This window comes from Budorcas taxicolor, chromosome 11, assembly GCF_023091745.1.
Source record: "Budorcas taxicolor isolate Tak-1 chromosome 11, Takin1.1, whole genome shotgun sequence".
NCBI lineage: Eukaryota > Metazoa > Chordata > Mammalia > Artiodactyla > Bovidae > Budorcas > Budorcas taxicolor.
In genome coordinates, this window is record NC_068920.1 from 28897966 (window position 1) to 28921338 (window position 23373).

Consider the following 23373-nt stretch of genomic DNA (forward strand, 5'->3'; position numbering starts at 1 on the left):
TAAGTGCATTTCTAGCACTGGGGTAGCTGGTCCCTGAGCTGATTGGAGGTGCCTGCTCATCAGTTCCGGGGTGCCTGGTCATGGGGACATGATAACCTCAGGATCATCAGAAGGAGGTGAAACAGATGGTGGTGGGCTATCTGGCAAATGTGGACCTTCGGCCACTTGAGGGGGAGCTGTTGGCACATACATAGGGTGGTGGCACTATTGGTGGTGAGTCTTCAGCCTCTCCTTGGAAAATGGGTGGCTCTTTCTTCTGGCGTGGGGCCTTTCTTCTGGTTGGGCTACTAGGACCTTACACTTTCCCTTACTTGTGGCGCAGAACCAAACCCAAGGAGGCCTCAAGTGAGCAATTTTCAACCAACCATTGGTCAATATATGGGAACTGGTCTGGCTGGCCAGGGTCTCCAGTTATGACTCAATACACTGCTTGGTCAGTGGGCATATCTAAGGTGCCCTCTGAGGGCCATCCGACCCCAAAGGAGGGCTACTCTAGGGTGCACAAAATGCACAATTTTACAGAACTCAATATTACACCATAATCCCCAGAGAATCCTTCCTTACTATTTTTAACCATACACTCTAGTTTGAATTGGAACTACCCATTATGTGAGTTCCCACCCTGGAATGGTGTCCCACAACAAACAAAAATGCTTTCGCCAAGCTGGTGGCTCCCTTTATGGGGACATTGGGTGCCTCTTAGCTGTAGCAGGTCACTATATAAACCCCTGTTTATCCTCCTCCTCTTGTCAGTATAATAAACCCCTCACAGGCCCGCACTGAGGTACAATGTCCGGTAGGACCTGACGCTACCCTGAGCCGTGTGAGGTCACCAAGAAACCGCAGGTCAGGACCCATTCAGCCTCCGTAGCTGTTCCCGTGGAGAACGGACACTCACACAGATAGACACACAGTGCAAGGACACCAGACACCTGATACGGAGACTTCCCTATCCTGGGCAGCACTCCATGCTGCGGCAGGCGATCAGTCTCCCCTTCCGCCTTCAAGGTGGGCCCGAACTCAGTCCTGGGTCCCCGGAGACACTCACCACATCAGACGTCTGGCCCTGGTCCTGGCAAAAATTTTCTGAATCCTCCCCAAGAGTCTGCTTAAACGCGGCAGCGGCCTGCTACCACCGGCCCGACGAGGGTCAGGGTGCAGTGACATCACTGGTGGCACGCCATCCTTCCCGTCGCGGGGGCCCGAGATAGCCGAGCTTCTGTCAGTTCTCGACAACGGTGGCACAAGGGGCCAGCGCGGCTGTCGGTTTCCCGGCCAATGCACCAAAATGCTACAGCAGTGTTATAGCAGATATTTGGCTCACAGGAAGACAAGCAACACGCACTCGGAGAATCAAAGTGTAAGCCGCTCAGTCGTGTCGGACTCTTTGCGACCCCACAGACTATACAGTCTATGGAATTCTCTAGGCCAGAATACTGGAGTGAGTAGCCTTTCCCTTCTCTGGGGTATCTTTCCAGCCCAGGGATCGAACCCAGGTCGCCCGCATTACCAGCTGAGCCACAAGGGAAGCCCAAGAAAAGTGAAAATCACCCAAGTCATGTCCGATTATTTGCGGCCCCATGGACTGTGTAGGATCAGGGCCAGAATTCTCCAGGCCAGAATATTGGAATTAGGTCATCGTTCACTTTTCCAGGAGAATCTTTCCAACCCAGGTCTACCTGCATTGCAGGTGGATTCTTTACCAGCTGAACCACCAGGGAAGCCCAAGAATACTGGAGGGGGTAGCCTACACCTGCTCCAGAGACCTTCCGGACCCAGGAATCGAACCGGGGTCGCCTGCATTACACGCGGATTCTTTACCAACTGAGCTACCAGGGAAACCCCAAAGGATCAGAAAAGACTGTTTATTTCACAGCAGTGAGGACCTAGCGGAGTCATATCCAAATGCAGAGCACCCAACTCAGGACTCAATGTTTGCCCGTCTTCTATACAAGCTGTGCCAGGGGCGGGGTGGGGGCGGGGGTTCGGCGCAGAGCTTTCATATAAATGAGGTGTTTCTTAAGGGGAGCTAGGCAAGGAAGAACATGCGTCATGTGTCGTGTTCTCAGTCATGTCTGCAGCTTAAGCTATCTTCTTTCAGCGCCATCTCTGGCAGTTGGTTAACGCACAAACAAGCTGGGTTACAGCAGCCAAGGTGCTAAACCGAGCATTACATGGGGGATTTGCTAATTGCTTTTCAGATTCATAAAATTACATAAAACTAGGCATGGAGTGCTAACTGGAAGGCGAATACAGTTAGAACCTCATCTCTCACACAAGGCCAGGGTTTACTTGGCTGCGGGAGTAGGCAGAGGACGGTGGGATGGACTTCCGCTCTGCTCCAGCTTTGTTGAGAGTAGGGGTAATCCTAATCCTTTGTGGTACAACCCTTATTTGATGATGTGGGTGGCTCTGAAAAGAGCCTTTGGGTTTAAAGTTGGCACTCAAATGGAAAACAAATTTACGCCCTCTCCCCGCGGATGCGGCGGGCAAGCTGGATGTCCTTGGGCATGATGGTGACGCGCTTGGCGTGGATGGCGCACAGATTGGTGTCCTCGAAGAGCCCCACAAGGTAGGCCTCGCACGCTTCCTGCAGCGCCATCACGGCCGAACTCTGGAAGCGCAGGTCGGTCTTGAAATCTTGCGCGATCTCGCGCACCAGCCGCTGGAACGGCAGCTTGCGGATCAGCAGCTCCGTGGACTTCTGATAGCGGCGGATCTCGCGCAGGGCCACGGTGCCGGGCCGGTAGCGGTGCGGCTTCTTCACGCCGCCTGTGGCGGGAGCGCTCTTGCGGGCCGCTTTAGTGGCCAGCTGCTTGCGCGGCGCCTTGCCGCCAGTGGACTTACGAGCAGTCTGCTTAGTGCGAGCCATGACAAACGACGAACGGGTAACTACTCTTTCTCCAAACGCCAGCAAGAGGCAGGCAGCACGCCCTCCTTTTATACAGCCAGGCGAACATCTATTGGACCCGAGAACATTCAAAAATACCCGCGCCTTTCCCTGATTGGTCCATTTCTCTGCCTGGCTGCCCGGAAGAATCAAGAGCTGCTTTCCGGTTGGTGAATGAACCTGCCCTTTTACTATACCAACTCCAATGGCCTGACGACAGTTTACTTACCCTTTCACTTCTAAAATATACTGGTAAGTAATTACAAAGCAACACGGACACTACCGATGGATTATATATTTAAGTACAGTCACCAAAAATTATCTTGGAAGTGCTTAGAAAGAGTAGGTGGGCTACATCTAAAATGACACTGTTTTCTCGGGTGCAACACGAACATTGTGGACAATCAAGATGTTTTTGACGTGTCAATGATCTGTAACTTACTCTCAACTGTTTCAGCATAACATGTTTTCATAAAGTGGAATCTAGATGCAGAGTGTTTGGGTGTTCCATTGCATTAACAAAAAATGTTTAATTAAGAGTTCAGCACCTTTCACTAGTAAACTCACTCGCCAGTGGGGAAAACATGTCCTACGTCACCGCTGTAATTAAGGAAATACAGCTTGACTAGACTCAACTGTTTAACCGGCCAATTTAAACTCATGTCATTTTTCTGTTAAAAATTCCTCGCAAACATTTTGACTGGAGTTAAGTTTTCCTCGGGTAATGAGGAAAACTCACTTCCTACTTGTTATTTTTGGCCTTATGTTACAACCTTCATATGGACACAATTAAAAAGCATAACAGCTCTGTAAATGGAGGACGTAGGTGGCTCTGAAAAGAGCCTTTGTATATATATATCGACTTTTCTGGGTAACTGAAAGTAAAAGTGCCGTGGGAACGTGAACACTTTACTTGCCCTTGGCCTTGTGGTGGCTCTCAGTCTTCTTAGGCAGCAGCACAGCCTGGATGTTGGGCAGCACACCACCCTGAGCGATGGTCACACGGCCCAGCAGCTTGTTGAGCTCTTCGTCGTTGCGGATAGCCAGCTGCAAGTGGCGCGGGATGATGCGCGTCTTCTTGTTATCCCGGGCCGCGTTTCCCGCCAGCTCCAGAATCTCGGCCGTTAGGTACTCCAGCACCGCCGCCAGGTACACAGGCGCGCCGGCCCCGACTCGCTCGGAGTAGTTGCCCTTCCGGAGCAGGCGGTGCACGCGGCCCACGGGAAACTGGAGCCCCGCCCGCGAGGAGCGAGTCTTGGCTTTAGCGCGAGCCTTGCCACCCTGTTTACCACGGCCTGACATATCCCCTAAATCACGAAAAAAACAGTCTCACAAGAAAAAGCAAACAGAGGATAAGTAAAATGAAAGCGAGAGAAGTATTTATACTAACTGAAGGTAGGCTTGTGCTATTCTCCCATTGGCTAACATTAATAAACCAATGGGAGACTAGAACCTGCATCCTTAATTTGCATACAAGACTTCTGTCTATAACAAAAACTTTCTGAAAAAAGTACTAATAAAAGTCTGTAGTAAATAGAAGGTAGTTGTACATTCTTCCCATTGGTTGCTATTTGAACCTATGGGAAGTCGCAACCTGCATCCCTTATTTGCATACAAGGCTTTCTCATCCAGTCCGATGGACTTTTAATACTATTAATAATGGAGTGATTTGGTTTTCTGAAAACGACTGTTCTTAAAAGAAGCAGGAGTGGCTATTTTTATTGTTCTGAATTTTTAGCTATTGGAATTGTGACTCAATTTTTAGAAAGGAATAAATTCAAAATAACTCGTAAAGATAATATTTAAGAGGTAAATATTAGTATGCTCAGTGTTTATCTCTTCTAATTCTTTAACAGGGAAAACGAAGAGAAGAAATAATAGTTTTTTTTCTTGGCCCAAGACTTAACCTGTCTGAACAGTAAAAAGTTCCATTTCATTCAACTTACCTATGAGGCCTTCCAGGATCACCTGGGGAGGCATGTAGAGACCTGTCCTCATTTTAGAGAACGCGAAACAGACGCAGTTTATTTGCCTTGGCTAAATAACACTGAGTTGAATGGGACCAAGGATTCCAAACTCCTCACTGGAAAACGGTCATCATTTTCCAGTCCCACTCCCAACCTTCCCACCTTCCCTTTTTTTCTCACTTGGCTCCCACCCGCATGACACTAATTACTTCAGAAAACCCCATCATCATGCATATCGTACTGGACTTCTTGCTGTTAGAGAACTGAAAACTGCAGCACATAAGTCTCCGGGTTCCTAAGAAATGAGAGAACAAACCACCCCCATAGCATATAAATACTCAAAATGAGATTACAGTATATACTGTAATACACTATATTAATATTAGTACAGAGTGTTTGGTCTTAAGCTCTCATGTCGAAGAACCTAAAATTGAGAAGTTGCCAAGTGAAATCTTGACATTTTTTTCTTATAATGGTCCATGAAATAGAAATAGATGGGGCCCAGAAGGATGTGGACTATCATTTCAGGAATTTTTGAGGACTCGAGCCTCTAAGTCTACTAACTCCTAAGCAAGATGGTAAAAGGAACAGGAACCTGGTTAGGAAAAAATTGCCCTTAAACCAATTCTGTCAGAGAACTATGTTTTGATTCAGGCAACCAAGAAGAGTTTCTTTTTTACCTTCTCTCAAGTCTTATGACTACTATGACTTTTTCTTAGCAATATTCAGTTCCTTTTTATTATTATCTTCACCATGGACAACAGCAATACACATTCGTAACACTGGCCCGGTGTCTGAAATGTTTCAAAACCCATAAGGGAGTTGTAAAAAGATAGATGCTACCTCAAAGACTTCATACTGTTTTGAAAAGGACGGGGGAGAGGAGGCAGGGGGTTGTATACCTGAAGTTTTAAGTAGTAGAGCATAGTCGGCATCAGAAACGGAAGGTTTCAAACAATAAATATAAGAGCCCAGGGAGAAGAAAAATCACTGTGAATCAGAAGGATGAAGAGAACTTAAGAGAAGTGTACCTTCAGCATTTATTCACATATATTTGGTGAGCAGTGTTAAGTGCCTTTGTTCTAGATGATGACATCTTGTGCCCTTGTGGTCTTGGAGAGGAAAAAAGAATCCTCTACCCTTCTAGGTTCTTCAACCTGATCTAAGAATTAAACTGGTATGAGACTGATTTACAGGGAAAAGTCAAATTTAGTTTCATTTGGGGGTTGGATGAAATAAAAATTAGACCCAAGGACAAGTTACACAGTTGACACTTGTTATGCCATCTCAGATTAGGGGTTAGGGGCTTGGGACTTCAAAGGGCAGTCCACAGGCAATTCACTGTAAAATGAAAAAAGACAAATGTTTTGTAAACAAATGTTTGCTGGGCCAAATAGAAAGAGTGAGACTCAGAAAAGAATCTTAATTATAAACTGCCATGTCTACAGTCCTAGTTCAAATTATACTGTAGTTACCTAGGGTGATAGCTACTTTCCTCAAACAGGTCTGCTTACAGCTATAGACAGCATGCTTTTAGTGATTATGATAACAAAAGCCACAAAAGCAAAGGTTAAAGTCACAGTTCCAACATGGTGGAAGACTTTGCCTCTTCCCTGTCACATTTTAATGAGTAAAGTTGGTAGCTCATTAGAATTAACTGGGGAGATGTATGAATTTTACTTTAGGCTTCTCATCATTCCTCTACTATAGTTTTGAAGGCTAGCCTGAAGTCTAGTCATATAACTTTTTTTTTTTTTTTTGGCTTGTTAAAGATCAGCCATGTATTTATTTGTACAGAAGTCAGAAGGGCCTACCTTTGAGATTAGGAGGCCCAGGTTTTGGTTTGGGCTTGCATTTAAGGGTATCAGTTCAGTTCAGTGGCTCAGTTGTGTCTGACTCTTTGTGACCCAATGGACAAAAGCACACCAGGCCTCCCTGTCCATCACTAACTCCCAGAGTTTACACAAACTCATGTCCATTGAGTCAGTGACGCACTCAACCATCTCATCCTCTGTCATCCCCTTCTCCTCCTGCCCTCAATCTTTCCCAGCATCAGGGTTTTTTCAAATGAGTTAGCTCTTCGCAACATGTGGCCAATGTATTGGAGTTTCAGCTTCAACATCAGTCCTTCCAGTGAACACCCAGGACCAATCTCCTTTAGGATGGACTGGTTGGTTCTCCTTGCAGTCCAAGGGACTCTCAAGAGTCTTCTCCAACACCACAGTTCAAAAGCATCAGTTCTTTGGTGCTCAGCTTTCTTTACAGTCCAAGTCTCACATCCATACATGACTGCTGGAAAAACCATAGCCTTGACTAGACGGACCTTGGTTGGCAAAGTAATATCTCTGCTTTTCAATATGCTGTCTAGGTTGGTTATAACTTTCCTTCCAAGGACTAAGAGTCTTTTAATTTCCTGGTGGCAGTCACCATCTGCAGTGATTTTGAAGCCCCCAAAAATAAAGTCAGCCATTGTTCCACTGTTTCCCCATCTATTTGCCATGAAGTGATGGGAATGGATGCCATGATCTTAGTTTTCTGAATGTTGAATTTTAAGCCAACTTTTTCACTCTCCTCTTTCACATTCATCAAGATGCTTTTTAGTTTTTCTTGACTTTCTGCCATAAGGGTGGTGTCATCTGCATATCTGAGGTTATTGATATTTCTCCCGGCAATCTTGATTCCAGCTTGTGCTTCTTCCAGCCCAGCGTTTCTCATGATGTACTCTGCATAGAAGTTAAATAAGCAGGGTGACAATATACAGCCTTGATGTACTCCTTTTCCTATTGGGAACCAATCTGTTGTTCCATGTCCAGTTCTAACTGTTGCTTCCTGATCTGCATACAGGTTTCTCAAGAGGCAGGTCAGGTGGTCTGGTACTCCCCTCTCTCTCAGAATTTTCCACAGTTTACTGTGATCCACACAGTCAAAGGCTTTGGCATAGTCAATAAAGCAGAAATAGATGTTTTTCTGGAACTCTCTTGCTTTTTCCATGATCCAGCGGGTGTTGGCAATTTGATCTCTGGTTCTCTGCCTTTTCTGAATCCAGCTTGAATATCTGCAAGTTCACGGTTCACGTATTTCTGAAGCCTGGCTTGGAGAATGCTGAGCATTACTTTGCTAGTGTGTGAGATGAGTGCAATTGTGCAGTAGTTTGAGCATTCTTTGACATTGCCTTTTTTTGGGCTTGGAATGAAAACTGACCTTTCCAGTCCTGTGGCCACTGCTGAGTCTTCCAAATTTACTGGCCTATTGAGTGTGGCACTTTCACAGCATCATCTTTTCGGATTTGAAATAGTTCATCTGAAATTCCATCACCTCCACTAGCATTGTTCATAGTGATGCTTCCTAAGGCCCATTTGACTTCACATTCCAGGATGTCTGGCTCTAGGTGAGTGATCACACCATCGTGATTATCTGGGTCGTGAAGATCTTTTTTGTACAGTTCTTCTGTGTATTCTTGCCACCTCTTCTTAATATCTTCTGCTTCTGTTAGGTCCATACCATTTCTGTCCTTTATTGAGCCCATCTTTGCATGAAATGTTTCCTTAATATCTCTAATGATCTTGAAGAGCTCTTTAGTCTTTCCCATTCTATTATATTCCTCTATTTCTTTGCACTGATCACTGAGGAAGGCTTTCTTATCTCTCCTTGCTATTCTTTGGAACTCTGCATTCAAATGGGTATATCTTTTCTTTTCTCCTTTGCTTTTCACTTCTCTTCTTTTCACAGCTATTTGTAAGCCCTCCTCAGACAGCCATTTTGCTTTTTTGCATTTCTTTTTCTTTGGGATGGTCTTGCTCCTACAGTGTCATGAACCTGCATCCATAGTTCATCAGGCACTCTATCAGATCTAGTCCCTTAAATCTATTTCTTACTTCCACTGCATAATCATAAAAGATTTGATTTAGGTCATACCTGAATGGTCTAGTGGTTTTCCCTACTTTCTTAAATTTAAGTCTGAATTTGGCAATAAGAAGTTCATGATCTGAGCCACAATCAGCTCCTGGTCTTGTTTTTGCTGACTGTATATAGTTCTGTAAAATATCAACTATTAGGAAGAAAGGAACGGGCAAGGAGAAGGAAGATAGAAGCAAGCAAGCAGGCAAATAATAAGTTCTATCCCAGGAGATAATTTTGAAGAGGCTGAGATTATATTACCACCAAGATCTCATCCCTCCAGAGAGCAATTCTGAAACTGCAGCTTGAGTTCAATTTTTCTTTCTTTTTCCCCCAGAGATGAGTGGAGGGGGTTACAATCTAAAAACCAAGAATTTTAACTTCTAAGACAAGCTTCTCTTTCACAACTATGTTTTATGTATGCTGAGACAGGGAAGTCTTCTCATATAGCAGTCACCTAATTTGTCTGGGATCTGGGAAAAGTTCATTTAACTTCAAAATTTAAAAGTGGTCTTTTTGAGAAATTCTACTTCGAGTTTTTATTTCCTTATCCAAACACATTCATGTATGTCACCTAAATATGGTGCTCATAAACCAAAGACTTTCCCCTACCTTTTTAATATGCAGTCAACCGCTGACTTTTCATGGCTCTTCCCCTCATCCAGCCCCACTGACTCCTTTTCCACAACCAAGGCCCTTCCTATCAGGATTATTTTGGGAGTAGTATGTTCTTTTAAAAAAATTTCCCAAGAAAAATTAGCACACCTTCCTCTCCACCTGGGGCCCTCCTAGTCTGCAAATGAGGTGACACCAGATGGAGAGGTCAGAAAATTCAAACCATTTCCCCTCCTCGAATTGGGAGTGCCACACTTTCAACCCCTTCTAGTGCCATCCCAGGAAGGTAAATGACCCAGGAAACTGGAACCCAGATATCAGGAATGCAAGAAAAATGGAAACGGCTTTACATGGGCTGTTTCCATCACTATGCAATTATAATGAGAAATTAGAAAATCTCTTTCAACCATGTGCAGAGTTTGAGTTAATACTTATAAAAGTGTCCGCGGTTTGCTAAAGGAACGACAGGTGATTTTGCTTAGTTTCCCCAATAACAGGGAGAAAACCCCACTGATTTGCCTTCCCCGCAACCTACCCTGAAAAGACAACCTGCATAAAGATGCCCTGAGGATCGAGACGCTGAAATCCCCCCAACCACTTCCTTACCCGGGAGGAAAATTGTAATCACCATCAAAAATTTTAACAGGCCTCTTGAAGAGTGAGCATTTCCAAGCATCTGGATGCTTAGTCCATGGGATACGGGAAGATGTGTCTTTTGGGGAATGTCTCTTTAATGCCAAGATACTTTTCAAGTAGTTAGAGGTTCTGGCTCCAAAATTGCTTCAACTATTAACCCCACTAGAGTAGATGTAGATGCTTAAATCAATAGGACAGAATTGCATTTACCGCGCGAGAAAAAGGCAGTCATAGTCTTTCTTCGATAAAGTGGGTGGCTCTGAAAAGAGCCTTTGGATTAACTGCCTATGCAGGCACTCATTTGGAGCTGGTGTATTTAGTGACGGCCTTGGTACCCTCAGACACAGCATGCTTGGCCAGCTCCCCGGGCAGCAACAGACGCACGGCCGTCTGGATCTCCCTGGATGTGATGGTCGAGCGCTTGTTGTAATGCGCCAGGCGTGACGCCTCGCCCGCGATGCGCTCGAAAATGTCGTTCACAAAGGAGTTCATGATACCCATGGCCTTAGATGAGATACCAGTATCTGGATGGACCTGCTTCAGAACTTTGTACACATAAATAGAATAGCTCTCTTTACGACTGCGCTTGCGTTTTTTGCCATCTTTTTTCTGTGCCTTAGTGATGGCTTTCTTAGAGCCTTTTTTAGGAGCCGGAGCAGATTTAGACGGCTCAGGCATTGTTTTGCCGTAGAAACGTTAGACAGTAGCCTCGGCGATTAAGATTAGCAGTATGAGTTCAAAAAACCAGGTATTTATAGCGCTTCGATGTAAATGAGGAATGAAGAATTCTCACTTTTGATTGGGTAGGATCAGTACAGGTTCACTAAGGCCTGGAGGGAGGGGTTTATGCAAATAAGGGATACACAATTTTCTCTTTCTATTGGATAGAAAACCATCATACTTTTGACCAGTAGGAGACCTAACTGGCGCATCCCTCTACTGTCTATTAAAAAAATATTTTTTTCCCGCCTTGGTCATCCAGGGTTTTTTTCCTGCTCACAAGTTTTGCTGTTGAGTTTTACAAAGTAACTATGTCTGGACGTGGTAAACAAGGAGGTAAAACTCGAGCTAAAGCCAAAACTCGGTCTTCCCGGGCTGGTTTACAATTTCTAGTAGGGCGAGTGCACCGCCTGCTTCGCAAGGGCAACTATACCGAGCGGGTTGGAGCCGGCGCTCCGGTGTACTTGGCGGCGGTGCTGGAGTACCTGACGCCTGATATTCTGAAGCTGGCGGCAACGCGGCCCGGGACAAGAAGACCCGCATCATCCCGCGTCACCTGCAGTTGGCTAACCGCAACGACGAGGAGCTGAACAAGCTGCTGGGCAAAGTCACCATCGCTCAGGGCGGCGTCCTGCCCAACATCCAGGCGGTGCTGCTGCCCAAGAAGACCGAGAGTCACCACAAGGCGAAGGGGAAGTAAAGCCTAGACAAAAGAAGAAACTTTACTATTTAAAGACTCTTTTCACAGCCATCCACATTTTCATAAAAAAAAAAAAAAGCTGGTAGCCAGGTTATGCTGCGTAGGTGGTTAATTGTTTGTAAAAAGACTAATGACATTAAAATAAAGACTCTGGAAATGTTCTCACAAGCATTGTTTTAGTGCATAGCTGGCGAAACCTTTGTAATCCACAAGGGCCTTTATAAAGAGAAAGGGAAACTAGAGCAGTACTTAGTCTTGAGGATAATAAGAACCAGTTACTCTTGCCAAGATTAGTTTTCTCTTGCCTTTGCTTTCAAAATTTTAAAACAATTCCCCCCGCCCCCCCCCCCCCCCGCCCCCGATGGAAGTTTATCAGGATCCAGTGTATATATGTCATCAATTCCACCTTTGCATGCATGTGATTTTTTAAAATCATCCACCCAGGGACCCTGGCATGTAGTTTTACAGAAGATAAACTCAGAATTAGGGGAGATCTGATGACCAAAGTTAGAAAGTGGTAGTCCTGGTAGTTCGAGATTTACTTAAAGCTGACCCAACTGTAGGGGAGAAAGAACAATTGTACTCAATTTAGGATTGGAGCAGAAATACTGACAATCTTGAGAACGTGTCAAGAATTAAGAATATCAGGTCCCACCCGTATACTGAGTCAAAAGTTAACATGGTGGGTAAATGGCTCGTTATGTACATTGAAGTTGGCAATAAGATGAAACAATTTAGGAAAATTCCTTCAGGTCGCCTAGATTTAAAAAAAGGCTTCTGAAAATAGGTGTAGAAGTAATTCATCCAATCAGATTCTCTCTTAATTAACCGGTCTCTCCCGGTCACTTTTTAGCCAATGGTTTTATCGCGCGGTACTTTTGAAAAATTCCGAAACCAATCAGAATGTTTCCAACTATATTTAAAGGCAACTACCTGCACTTGTACCAGACCTCTGGTTTGTGATCACCCATTTGTGATGGCTCGTACTAAGCAGACCGCCCGCAAGTCCACCGGCGGCAAGGCGCCGCGCAAACAGCTGGCCACTAAAGCGGCCCGCAAGAGCGCGCCAGCCACCGGCGGCGTGAAGAAGCCGCACCGCTACCGGCCCGGCACGGTAGCTCTGCGAGAGATCCGCCGCTACCAGAAGTCCACGGAGCTGTTGATCCGTAAGCTGCCATTTCAGCGGCTGGTGCGCGAGATCGCGCAGGATTTCAAGACCGACCTGCGCTTCCAGAGTTCGGCTGTGATGGCGCTGCAAGAGGCGTGCGAGGCCTACCTTGTGGGGCTCTTCGAGGACACCAATCTGTGTGCCATCCACGCCAAGCGCGTCACCATCATGCCCAAGGACATCCAGCTTGCCCGCCGCATCCGCGGGGAGAGGGCATAAACTTGTTTCCTCTGTACTTAAAAAAGGCTCTTTTTAGAGCCACCTACAATTTCATCTAAAGTAACTGTAACACTGTCAGTGAGACATTACAAATTACGGAAAGGTGGAAAGCACAGGTAGTTCATAAAAGCTATTGAATAATCTAGAGAGGGTCTTAAATATTCACGTCTAGAGGTATAACGTACCCGATGGAATAGGCCGATTCCTGAGGCCTACAGGTGATAAGACGTGGTAACTATAACTACAAAGTTACCAGGTAGGTGAGAGAACATTACGTTTTCTTAAAGAACCGTATCTGACATAACTCAGGACAATGCCACAGTTACTAACTTGAATACAAAACTATAATGCTTTATTTGCCTATATTTTTGATGGCATACTCTGGTTCCATCTTTAAAGGAAAATGTTCAGTAATATTTTCCTTAGAGTATATTAGGTCAACAGTGGGGAGAGAATTCAGTATTCACTTAAGATGATCGATCAGAATTTGTTTTATCCTCTTGATAACTTAAGAGAAGAATGTCAGCTTTAAAGCACTACAAGTAATGTCAAGTAACGCTTTAAGGCTTGCTTTCAAATTTGGAAAATCCCCTGTCAAATTTTCATATGTGAGTTTTAAAATTTGGAAGAATTCTTCAAAGACTAGCTTCTGCTTTATACATTTCACATCTCAGTTCTCCACTATGTACTTACTCCGATGACTGGGCACACGGATATATGAATCTACCTATAATGCAGGAGACCCGGGTTCTATCCTTGGGTCAGGAAGATTCCCCTGGAGAAGGGCATGGCAACCCACTCCAGTACGCTTTTTCTGGAGAATCTCCAAGGACAGAGGAAACTGGGGGACTAAAGTCCATGGGTTGCAAACAGTCAGACAAGACTTTTCAATTTCACTTTTTGTCAGTGATAAGTAGTATTCCCTGAAGACATTCTTAGATCAGACTGGCTAGCAACAAGTGAACTATATATGAACAAATCTACACATCACTTTATATATTTCATTAACCCCAAACAAAATTTAGATTCAGTAAATGTTCTCAAGTCCTAAATATTCGCATCAATATCCCAACATAATCAGACAAAGGTGAATTGTAACAGAAGAGAACATTGAGTGGAAATAAAGGTTTTAACCAGCCTTAATTAAAACATGCCAACTTTTAAAAGAATTTCTTTTAAATAAGAGCACATGAACAGACTATACTCCCAGGGGCCCCTTCCAGGGCCTTGGAAGTACAGAGTCTGACACTTGAGTTTCATATCTTCAGGGTAAATCTGCGTCTCAGCACTGGCTATGCTTTTCCAAATTACATATGGCCTTCCCTGCCCTCCTACTTCTCGGTTCTACCATACTTCAGCAGAGTACCCTGTTGAGAATCACTGGTCTTGGATGACTCTCAGTAATCTGGGATAGAGCACTGCTTTGCATGATGCTTTGGATGATGGCACCATTTTCAAAAAGATATACCAGGAGAAGAAACTTCATTGAGAGGACATAAAGTCAACTCCGAGCAATGGGAACACTTTCAGTCCAGGTAAATTCTCTGGGACAACTTTACAGGTGTTACTGATCCACTCTGTACTGAATATCACCACCTTTAGAGAGGTCCTTATGCAAGGAAGAAAATAAAACCATGGATTCCTTGGAAGAGTCAGTCTAATAACTAACACTGAGTTTTCCATGGATCAAGTACTGCATGATCTAATTGATCTAAATTATTGTATATAACACTTGCTACAACCCTGAAAGGCAAGTTCTCTCACTGTCTCTATTGAATAGAGGAGGAAGTTATCGTTGCCAGCAAGTCTCACGCCAAACCCAAACTAAATATTTTTGATCAATAAAATAGGTTATCCAGAAATGGATGATCAGACCTAGTTTCTTCCTCAACAGAAACTCTCTCTTGGAGAATGGGCTGCCTCCGGATGAACAGGGAGGGCCTGCAGTGGCCTGGCTTTTGCTAAAATCTGTTATCAGATTCCTGTGGTCAGAAGCCTGGTATGAGGTGAGGTGGGCAGGGTGGCCAGAAGAAACGTCAGATGCTAGGGATAACCAAGTGTACTTTATGATCTTTAGTCTTAGACTTCAGGACCAGGTCATCATAGTTATTTCCTTGGAAACGTCTAAATTCTACTTCAGGGTAAATATTTTCCTGTGTCTTCCTTTCAGTATTTACTATAGAGCTGCTGCTGCTAAGTCGCTTCAGTCGTGTCCGACTCTGTACGACCCCATAGATGGCAGCCCACCAGGCTCCCCCACCTCTAGGATTCTCCAGGCAAGAACACTGGAGTGGGTTGCCATTTCCTTCTCCAATGCATGAAAGTGAAAAGTGAAAGTGAAGTCACTGAGTCCTGTCCCACTCTTAGCAACCTCATGGACTGCAGCCTACCAGGCTCCTCCATCCATGGGATTTTCCAGGCAAGAGTACTGGAGTGGGGTGCCATTGCTTTCTCCCACTATAGAACTATATTGTTCAAAACAGTAACCACTACCCATTTGTGTCTATTAAGCACATGAAACTGGCTAGTCTAAATTGAGATGAGCTGAAGTGTAAAATACATGCCACATTTCAAAGAGTATGAAAAATAGAATTTAAAAATCTAATATTTTTACCTAACATATTGAAATAATATTTTTATTTTAGTGGGTTAAATATTATTGAAATGATTTTACTTGCTTTACTTTTTAAAAATGTGGCTACTAGAAAAAATTTTAAGACATATGTGGTTCTTTACCATGTTTTGGAGGAATAGCACTCCTCATGGAGGGTTATTATACTGGTTTACTGATCAGAAAGTAAATAGTTATGTCCTTAATGTGACCAAGCCTCAGTAATAATGGGACCTACCTCAAAGCACTGTGACAAGAATGTGTTTGAAAATAAATGAAGAGTGCTCAGCAACAGTGCTTGACACCTTGTAAATTAGTGCTCAAGACATGCCAGATGTTGATACTTCCCTGGCAGTCTTGTGGTTAAGACTCTGTACTCTCTACAGGGTGGCATGGGTTTGATTCCGGGTTAGCGAAATAAGATTCCACTTGCCTTATGACACGTCCAAAAGAGAAAAAAAAAAAAAAGCTACTTCAAAACACTATTGCTGTTACCACTGTGCTCTAAATCCCTGTTCCCTTCTGAAATTCTTTAATGATGTAATCATATCTAGTACTGGGCCTGTTTCTCTTTGGCATGGATTTGAAACACAAAGTTACCTTTTATATCTCCCTCAAGCACAGAAAATATGATACCTAGAGCATTGCCTAGGGGAAGTAATAAGATATTTACTTTTTCAGCATGAAAGCACTGAGTATGTACAGAAAGAAGTAGAATAATGATTTACAAGGAGACTTTAATTTCTGTTACGTTTCTATCATACATGAAAATTTCATGAATTTTCATTATCAGTCAGCAGTTTATGCAGTATTCATTGCCATTTCTGGCTAGTCAGCCATTTTGGCCAATTAAAGTATATTAATGCTGTTCTCAATATTTTATAATAAGTGAATATTGAAAATGATATTAATAATGTTAAAGTTTAGGTTTTATAAACCAAATTGTGACAAGGGACTTTTTGTTAAACTAGCTAATTTTTAGATTCAAATGAATGGGTTATTAGACCCCAGTCAGTCAACTATGTAAACTTCCCTCACAGTGAGGGAAGGGAACATAATTTAAGAACTTGGATAAAACTGAGGAAACTGTTGAAGATTATCTAAAGACTAGGTGAAATGAGAGATTTGAGAGTCCGTTGGACTGCAAGGAGATCCAACCAGTCCATTCTGAAGATCAGCCCTGGGATTTCTTTGGAGGGAATGATGCTGAAGCTGAAACTCCAGTACTTTGGCCACTTCATGCGAAGAGTTGACTCATTGGAAAAGACTCTGATGCTGGGAGGGATTGGGGGCAGGAGGAGAAGGGGACAACAGAGGATGAGATGGCTGTATGGCATCACTGACTCGATGGTCGTGAGTCTGAGTGAACTCCGGGAGTTGGTGATGGACAGGGAGGCCTGGTGTGCTGTGATTCATGGGGTCGAAAACAGTTGGACACCACTGAGCGACTGAACTGAACTGAACTGAAAGGAGCTCTCTGTGAATGAACTTTCCCTCCAGCCTTATTAGAGAATAGTTGTATTTGTTTTTGATGAATATGTTTTATTTGAAAGTAAAGAACATCTTTCATTTATGCAAATACAGTTGCAGGAAACCTTCGGTGTTAGGATCAACTATATAAACCCAATAAATTTACACCACAAAAGGGCATTCACAAGAGGTTTAGAGAAAAGAGAATCAACTTTCGCTTAGGTTGGTTCACCCCCTGTCTCTTAGAGTGGATGTGAAAATGAAATTATTTGACAGAAAATAGGAACATAAAAGAACATGGTGCTATTACTACAAGCCATAACTGTGATTTGATTTGGAGTGTCTTTATTAGGTCTTCTGCTATTGCAACTTGACCCAACCTGAGCTCAGTGGAAAGGTCCCCTGTGGCAGGAGTTCAGGCAGCTCAAAGAACCAGGAACTCAGGAGGTGTCTTTAATACAGACATTGCAACCTTTTCTATACATCTCTCATCTCTGCTTTTCTTTGCACTTTGGTTACCATTCTACGCATTTTATCCACTAGACCTTTCGGTTCCTCCATACAGTGACTAAGACTAGGAATGAACTCCGTGGCCCCTACCACTAATGTAGGAATTAACATTAACTCACAGATTCGTCCTTGTGGTTGAAAAACTGGAGCTGCAGGTCTGCAGAAGCCCCTTCCCTGGTAAACGGTCTTGAGAAATTCTCTACCCAGGGGAAATGCCATGAAAATGAAAGAATCCACTTACAACGTTGTTACTAAAAAAAAAAAAAAAAAAGCCCTTTATTAAAAAGGCCACCCAGTCCCATATACACACGTTTCAAAACTTTACCAGTCTACATTTTTTTTTCTACTTAGCGTAGAAGCATTTGGATTGCACAAAAAAGCGTTTAAAGCATCTACGATTTTCAGATGTCGAGGTTCCCGAAAAGGAGGGTCCTTGACTGGCCGGCCAGGACAAAATGGCCGACTAAAAGCTGTTTTTTATGCTGTCAAATCATCACACATTTGCTTATAAAGTTAAAAGGTGCAAGGAACAGAAAGATCCCTGGTCCAGCTTTGCTTCTGGTGAAAGAATCACTGCCACCGCTATAGCATTTTTCAAACGTTTCTTTGCTGCCAGAGTAAACAGGAATTAAGAATGCGAGGCGACGGCGTCAGGACCCACTCTCTTGCCCTGGGTTGAATACCAACGCCCCCACGAGAGCAAGTTGACTTTTGAGAAAGTGGAAAACGTCCGAAATACGACACATTTCTCTATCAATCAAGCAAGTAGGGCTAACCCAACCGAAAAAAAAAACATTAGGAGACCACAGATGGAAGACAGTCACCGTCCAATTAAAAACAGGATGAAAAATCACAGGCTGGAGGAATGAGCCAACCGGCGAGCAAGGCGGGACTTTTGAATGAGTTTTTAGCCCAATCGGAATATCCCGTAAGACTGAAACTGGCTGGGTTTAGTGGTGGTTGTTTTTGCTCTTCACAGGAGTGGGGCGGGGCCGGCGGAAATCCCAAGTACGCAAGCCTGCGGAAAGCGCTTGCAATTGCTGCCCAGGAGGCTGACAGAAAACACCGCAGGGCAAGGGGCAACCCAGAGGAATGGGTTCAAACTCTGCAAACTCACAGCAACCACTCTGCCGTGCTCCCTTGGGAAGTGCCAGCCATCTGCAACAACTCCCGCGCAAACCTACCCTTGAATAAAGTCTAGAGAGCATAGAATACACAGCACAAGAACGAGTATACAGCTCTTTTTTTTGAGATCAGTGGTGGCTCTGAAAAGAGCCTTTTTGGGTTTTAGAAGCAGATGATTTAACAACCTACTTCTTCTTGGGTGCAGCCTTCTTGGGCTTGGCAACCTTGGGCTTGGCGGCCTTTGGCTTAACCGCTTTCGCTGCGCTTTTAGCGGCCTTCTTAGGCTTGGCAGCCTTAGCTTTCTTGGGGCTCTTGGCCACTTTCTTGGTCACAGCAGCTGCGGCCGGCTTCTTCGCTTTCTTCGGGGTCTTCTTAGCAGTTTTCTTTGGGGTGGCCGCGCCCGTAGCTTTCTTGGGCTTCTTAGCCGCCCCAGCAGCCTTCTTAGGTTTGGCCGCACCCGCCTTCTTTGCCTTGGGCTTGGCCTCCCCGGTGGCCGCCTTCTTGTTGAGCTTGAAAGAGCCGGAAGCCCCGGTGCCCTTGGTCTGCACCAGGGTACCCTTGCTCACCAGGCTCTTAAGACCCAGCTTGATGCGGCTGTTGTTCTTCTCCACATCATAGCCGGCAGCCGCCAGTGCCTTTTTGAGCGCAGCTAGAGACACGCCGCTTCGCTCCTTGGAGGCGGCGACAGCCTTGGTGATGAGCTCGGACACCGGGGGCCCGGAGGCCTTGCGGCGCGCCCCAGCCGGCTTTTTGGCAGCCTTCTTCTTAACTGGGGTCTTCTCCGCAGGAGGTGCGACAGCGGGAGCAACAGGAGCAGTCTCCGACATGGTGAAGATCTAGGACTCGGGTACAAGTGGCAAAGCGCCGATGAAGCTACGCTTGGGCCGGGCCGCCGTATATATAGAGCGCAGGCGCGCGCTGATTGGTGCTCCGGTCGCCCGCCTGGCTGGCAGGCTCTGAGCCGCCGCGATGCGCCCAAGTTGTGTTTGTTCTACTTCACAAAAGGGGGAAAATATTAAAATACCCTATACCAAATCACCTGAATTTGGTCAGGAAAGGATCCGAGAAGCCTCAGGCTTCGTGCTCTCCATTTATTTTGTTCACAATTACAAATACTACGCGTCCAGGCGTCCCCAACTCCCCCAACTCCTAGGGAAGTCCTGGGCAGTCGGAGACCACTTTCTGTTTTTCTTCTAAATTACCTGTTCGCTCCTTTGCCCCTGAAAGTTCTTTTTCTCAGGGGTGGCTGGGCACATGCTTCTCTTCTTTTGGGACCAAAAACGAAATGGTTTCCACCAAAATTTTCACCATAATTCTATTTCTTCGCAAGGGAAGTAACACAGGTCCTCTGTGAATTCTGCGTACAGACCCACAGGAACTGTGGACTGGGACCAGGATTCTGGGGCCAGTCCAAAGCAGTTAAAGCGGGATGGGAGGGGGTTCGTAAGCCTTGGGGGGTCCTGAGTGATGGGGGGTTAGAGACTTAAATCTTTGATTTGAAGACGTTGAAACTCTATCAAATCCCTCTTTTCATAGATGGGGGCGGGGCACTCTTTTCACTTCTCCAAAGGCGAGAAATTGGGCTGTTTTTTAAAAGCTTTCAGGTTCCCCTCTGGGTTGTGCAAGGCGGGGGGTCTGGCCCGCAAGAATAGGGATAATGAGGGAAGAAAGAAGACCCTCTTAAGCCTACAAATAACCCTCAATAGACTTAACAGTGAGGGACATTTAGATGATCGGTTTTCAAAGAAAGCAAGCATTTATTTAGTTTTGTATGCTGTAATAAAGAAATGAATTTCAGCACATGAAAATTCTAGATTACTTCCAGTAACAATATCTAAACATATGCCATGGCACAGGACACTTTCTAACTGGGAACTCAAAGATATAGATGGAAATAAAGCAACTGACAAGACACACTTTTGACTTTTAAGATAAACTAGAGATTTTAAATAGAAATCGTGAAATGACAAAATTTTAAACAGACATAGAGGAAAAGTAATTAGAACGAATAAATTATTATGCCACTTTTTGCTGATAAGCTCACCTTTTATCCCCTCTAAAACTGACTGTATGTATTCTATTCTGAAGTTCACTATACTACTACATCTAGAAGGAAGTATGTACTAAAGACATCAGTCTTAGATGTGATAATCAAAAAATGTGATAAATTAAGTTCAATGATAAATGAAACATGAGGCATCTTCTTTTAGACTAAGGATAACCCCATGATTTCACTGGATAACATTCTTTCAACATTTGGAAACTATGTCTACTACTGGTCATGTCCTCTGGGAATTAGCAACCTAATAAGATTAGTGATGGGTGAATTAGCAGCCATAGAAAATCACTTTAGACCTGCCATCCATCAGTGTGACTTTGGGCATAGGAATTGTAAGAACTCACTGAAAGTGTATGACCAACTAAAGCACCTTCATCATACAAATATATTTTGGCAAAAAAATAAAACAAGAACATGCAATTTGTTCTGATTCTATGTGCAGTGAACCGCCTGTTCATCTGAAACTCAGCTAAGGGTGCATAACCAGCAGGAAAAGAGCTATGTAGTCTTCATTACCATGTCACTGAACTTCCCTTCAGTAGAAATTGGTGTCCCTTTTTGCAAATCGGGCTTCCCTGGTGGCTCAGCTGGTAAATAATCCACCTGCACTGCCAGAAACCTGAGTTTGATCCCTGGGCTGGGAAAATCCCCTGGAGAAGGGACTGTCTACCCACTCCAGTATTCTGGCCTAGAGAATTCCATGGACTGTATAGTCCATGGGATCGCAAAGAGTTGGACAGGATTGAGCTACTTTCACTTCGCTTTTGCAAATCAGCAACCTGTAAATTTGATTACTGTGATTCAGTTTTCTGATATGACTACTCAGGTTTAATCAATCAAATCACATCTCTGTATGCAAATCTAAAGTCCAGAATCAGACACCAGCCACTCAAATTCTTGCTCCTAACCTCCTAGCCATATAGAGCAGATCAGAGGCAGAAAAACACATAGACTTTCTCTAGATCCCTGCAACTAGTACTGAGAAAAGTAAAAAAACAAGATATTTCTTCTTGTCTTTTCAAGCTGTATTAGAGAATTCTCCACAAGTCCACTTCTGGTTCCAAGGCCATGTTATATGATAAAATAAAATGTGGATATGTAAGTCACACACATAATTTTAAACCTTCTAACAGTCACAATGAAAAAAGTAAGAAGAAACAGGTAGATTTAACTTTAATAATGTATATTACTTAACTCAGTGTATCCAAACTAGTATCACTTCAATATGTAATTGATATTTCAACAAATATGACCATTTCTATTTTTTTATAGGGCAAATCTTCAAACTCTGGTGTGTATTTTACATTTGTAAATTTGCAGACTAGCCACATTACAAGTGCTCAATGACCACATATGACTGACAACTTTCATATGGAACAGCATGGCTTTAGAAAAGGTAACATTAACTTAATATTTACTTTTTGACTAGGCTCAAACTATATAAAATTAGACCTTTCCTTGCAGAAGATTGATACACTAATAAGGGTTTTGTACAGTGGAGATGCAAATGAGTTCTTTCTAGTAGAAAAGATAACCCCCAAAGTTATGATTGTATTGCCTAATAGGACCTTAACCAATTTTGTATCTGATCTTTCAGCTTTCCAGCATTCTTTCTTGCCCTGAACATATTTCATTCTCCTGTATCCTGCTTTGACCTACCTTTGTCATTCTGCTAGTTCTGTCATTAATACTTAAATCATTCTTTGACCCATGTACAAGCTCACTATGCACAGTCTTTGTATGAGAGTCATGTTTTGAAAATTATACTTTGACATTTGGTTAGTTTGTCCTACAGGCTCTGAATCAGAATCTTTAGAAACTATTCTAAAAGATGGGAATATACAAAATTTTTTGACCATTTGCTTTAAAGTGACCTTAGAGCCTATAGATGTTCCAGGAAGTTTCAGGCTTTGAAATAAGATTGAACAAGCCCGTGAGCAAAAAGAAGTCCTACTAAAATTAGCTCTAGGGAAAATTCAGATTAAGGGTGTGGTCATTCCACTCAAAATTGATGGTTTCAAAATAGCCAGCCATAAACTGAGGACAGAGTTAAATATCTGCCTTGCAATAAATTGTATTTACACACATCCTGAATATTATGAGTTGGCTAATTTTGTTTCATCTTCTTCAGATCTGGAAAGCTGATGGACAAAGTTAAAGATGCAAAACAGACTGTCAAGTGCAAATGGAGCTGGAGAGAGAGGCTCAAACAGCAAGATGCATTCAAAGGAGAGTGAAAGGAGTGGTTGGGACAGGTGTATGGGTCAGGGACTGACAATCGATTTTTCTTTCACTTCCTCCTTCTACTTTGTCAGAATAGAGTTCTGACTGCTTGTTGTAAGCCCCAACTGGGAGTGATTAAACGTGCTTTTTCCTAACTCACCAAGGAAACTTTGGGCTGAGACTAAAGATTCTGTATCTTTTTCCCTGGCACATTGTCAAAATACACTCCACAGAGAACCATAATAGTAAAGCACATAGTGGAAGCTCAATAAATAAATGGAGATTATTATAAAAGGAACACTGCATGGGAAAATATATTTACCTAACATTTTAGAAATGCTGTTAGAATCACATAAAGTGACACAAGAAACTAGGGCATTAATAGGCACCTTATTCTTCAAGCTTGTTTTCAAATAACTTTTAATGATTTCAAAAAGTCAGAACTACACTCAAAATGATTTATCAATAGCAGATATACCTCAGTTTAGGCCTCTAATGAAGGCAGTTATAAAGCCCAAGATGAAAATACATATGGGGAAGTAGCCTTAATCAGAATAAACATA

At 43.6% G+C, this 23373-nt stretch overlaps 4 protein-coding genes and 2 pseudogenes across 4 annotated transcripts in view; 2 read left to right on the forward strand and 4 right to left on the reverse strand.

Annotated features, from left to right (window-relative positions):
* Positions 1-23373, forward strand: part of LOC128055176 (uncharacterized) — a 61678-nt gene that overhangs the window by 12797 nt on the left and 25508 nt on the right. The window contains exon 3 of the mRNA XM_052647589.1: positions 12374-12732. Coding sequence (XP_052503549.1) covers positions 12374-12732 — 359 coding nt within the window. The remainder of the gene's footprint in view (positions 1-12373; positions 12733-23373) is intronic.
* Positions 2462-2960, reverse strand: LOC128055187 (histone H3.1-like; annotated as a pseudogene).
* LOC128055194 (histone H2A type 1-B) lies at positions 3800-4192 on the reverse strand. Its single transcript, XM_052647605.1, has one exon. It carries the CDS (start codon positions 4190-4192, stop codon positions 3800-3802), a length of 393 nt encoding a protein of 130 aa, XP_052503565.1.
* On the reverse strand, positions 10303-10683 carry LOC128055208 (histone H2B type 1-B). Its single transcript, XM_052647621.1, has one exon. The coding sequence runs from the start codon at positions 10681-10683 to the stop codon at positions 10303-10305; it is 381 nt and encodes a 126-aa protein (XP_052503581.1).
* On the forward strand, positions 11037-11425 carry LOC128055199 (histone H2A type 1-D-like; annotated as a pseudogene).
* Positions 16997-19376, reverse strand: H1-2 (H1.2 linker histone, cluster member). The gene is made up of 2 exons (XM_052647594.1): positions 18718-19376; positions 16997-17654 (listed from the first exon to the last, which is right to left on the reverse strand). The coding sequence occupies exons 1-2, from the start codon at positions 19353-19355 to the stop codon at positions 17603-17605; spliced, it is 690 nt and encodes a 229-aa protein (XP_052503554.1). The 5' UTR covers positions 19356-19376; the 3' UTR covers positions 16997-17602.

Bases quoted from the DNA above. Each gene is read 5' to 3' on its own strand.
- LOC128055194 (XM_052647605.1), bottom strand. From the start codon at position 4,192: ATGTCAGGCCGTGGTAAACAGGGTGGCAAGGCTCGCGCTAAAGCCAAG.
- LOC128055208 (XM_052647621.1), bottom strand. From the start codon at position 10,683: ATGCCTGAGCCGTCTAAATCTGCTCCGGCTCCTAAAAAAGGCTCTAAG.
- H1-2 (XM_052647594.1), bottom strand. From the start codon at position 19,355: ATGTCGGAGACTGCTCCTGTTGCTCCCGCTGTCGCACCTCCTGCGGAG. The intron at 17,655-18,717 runs GTAGGTTGTTAA...TTTTTTTTTTAG, and splicing joins AAGGCTGCACCCAAGAAGAA to TAACAACGTTGTAAGTGGAT.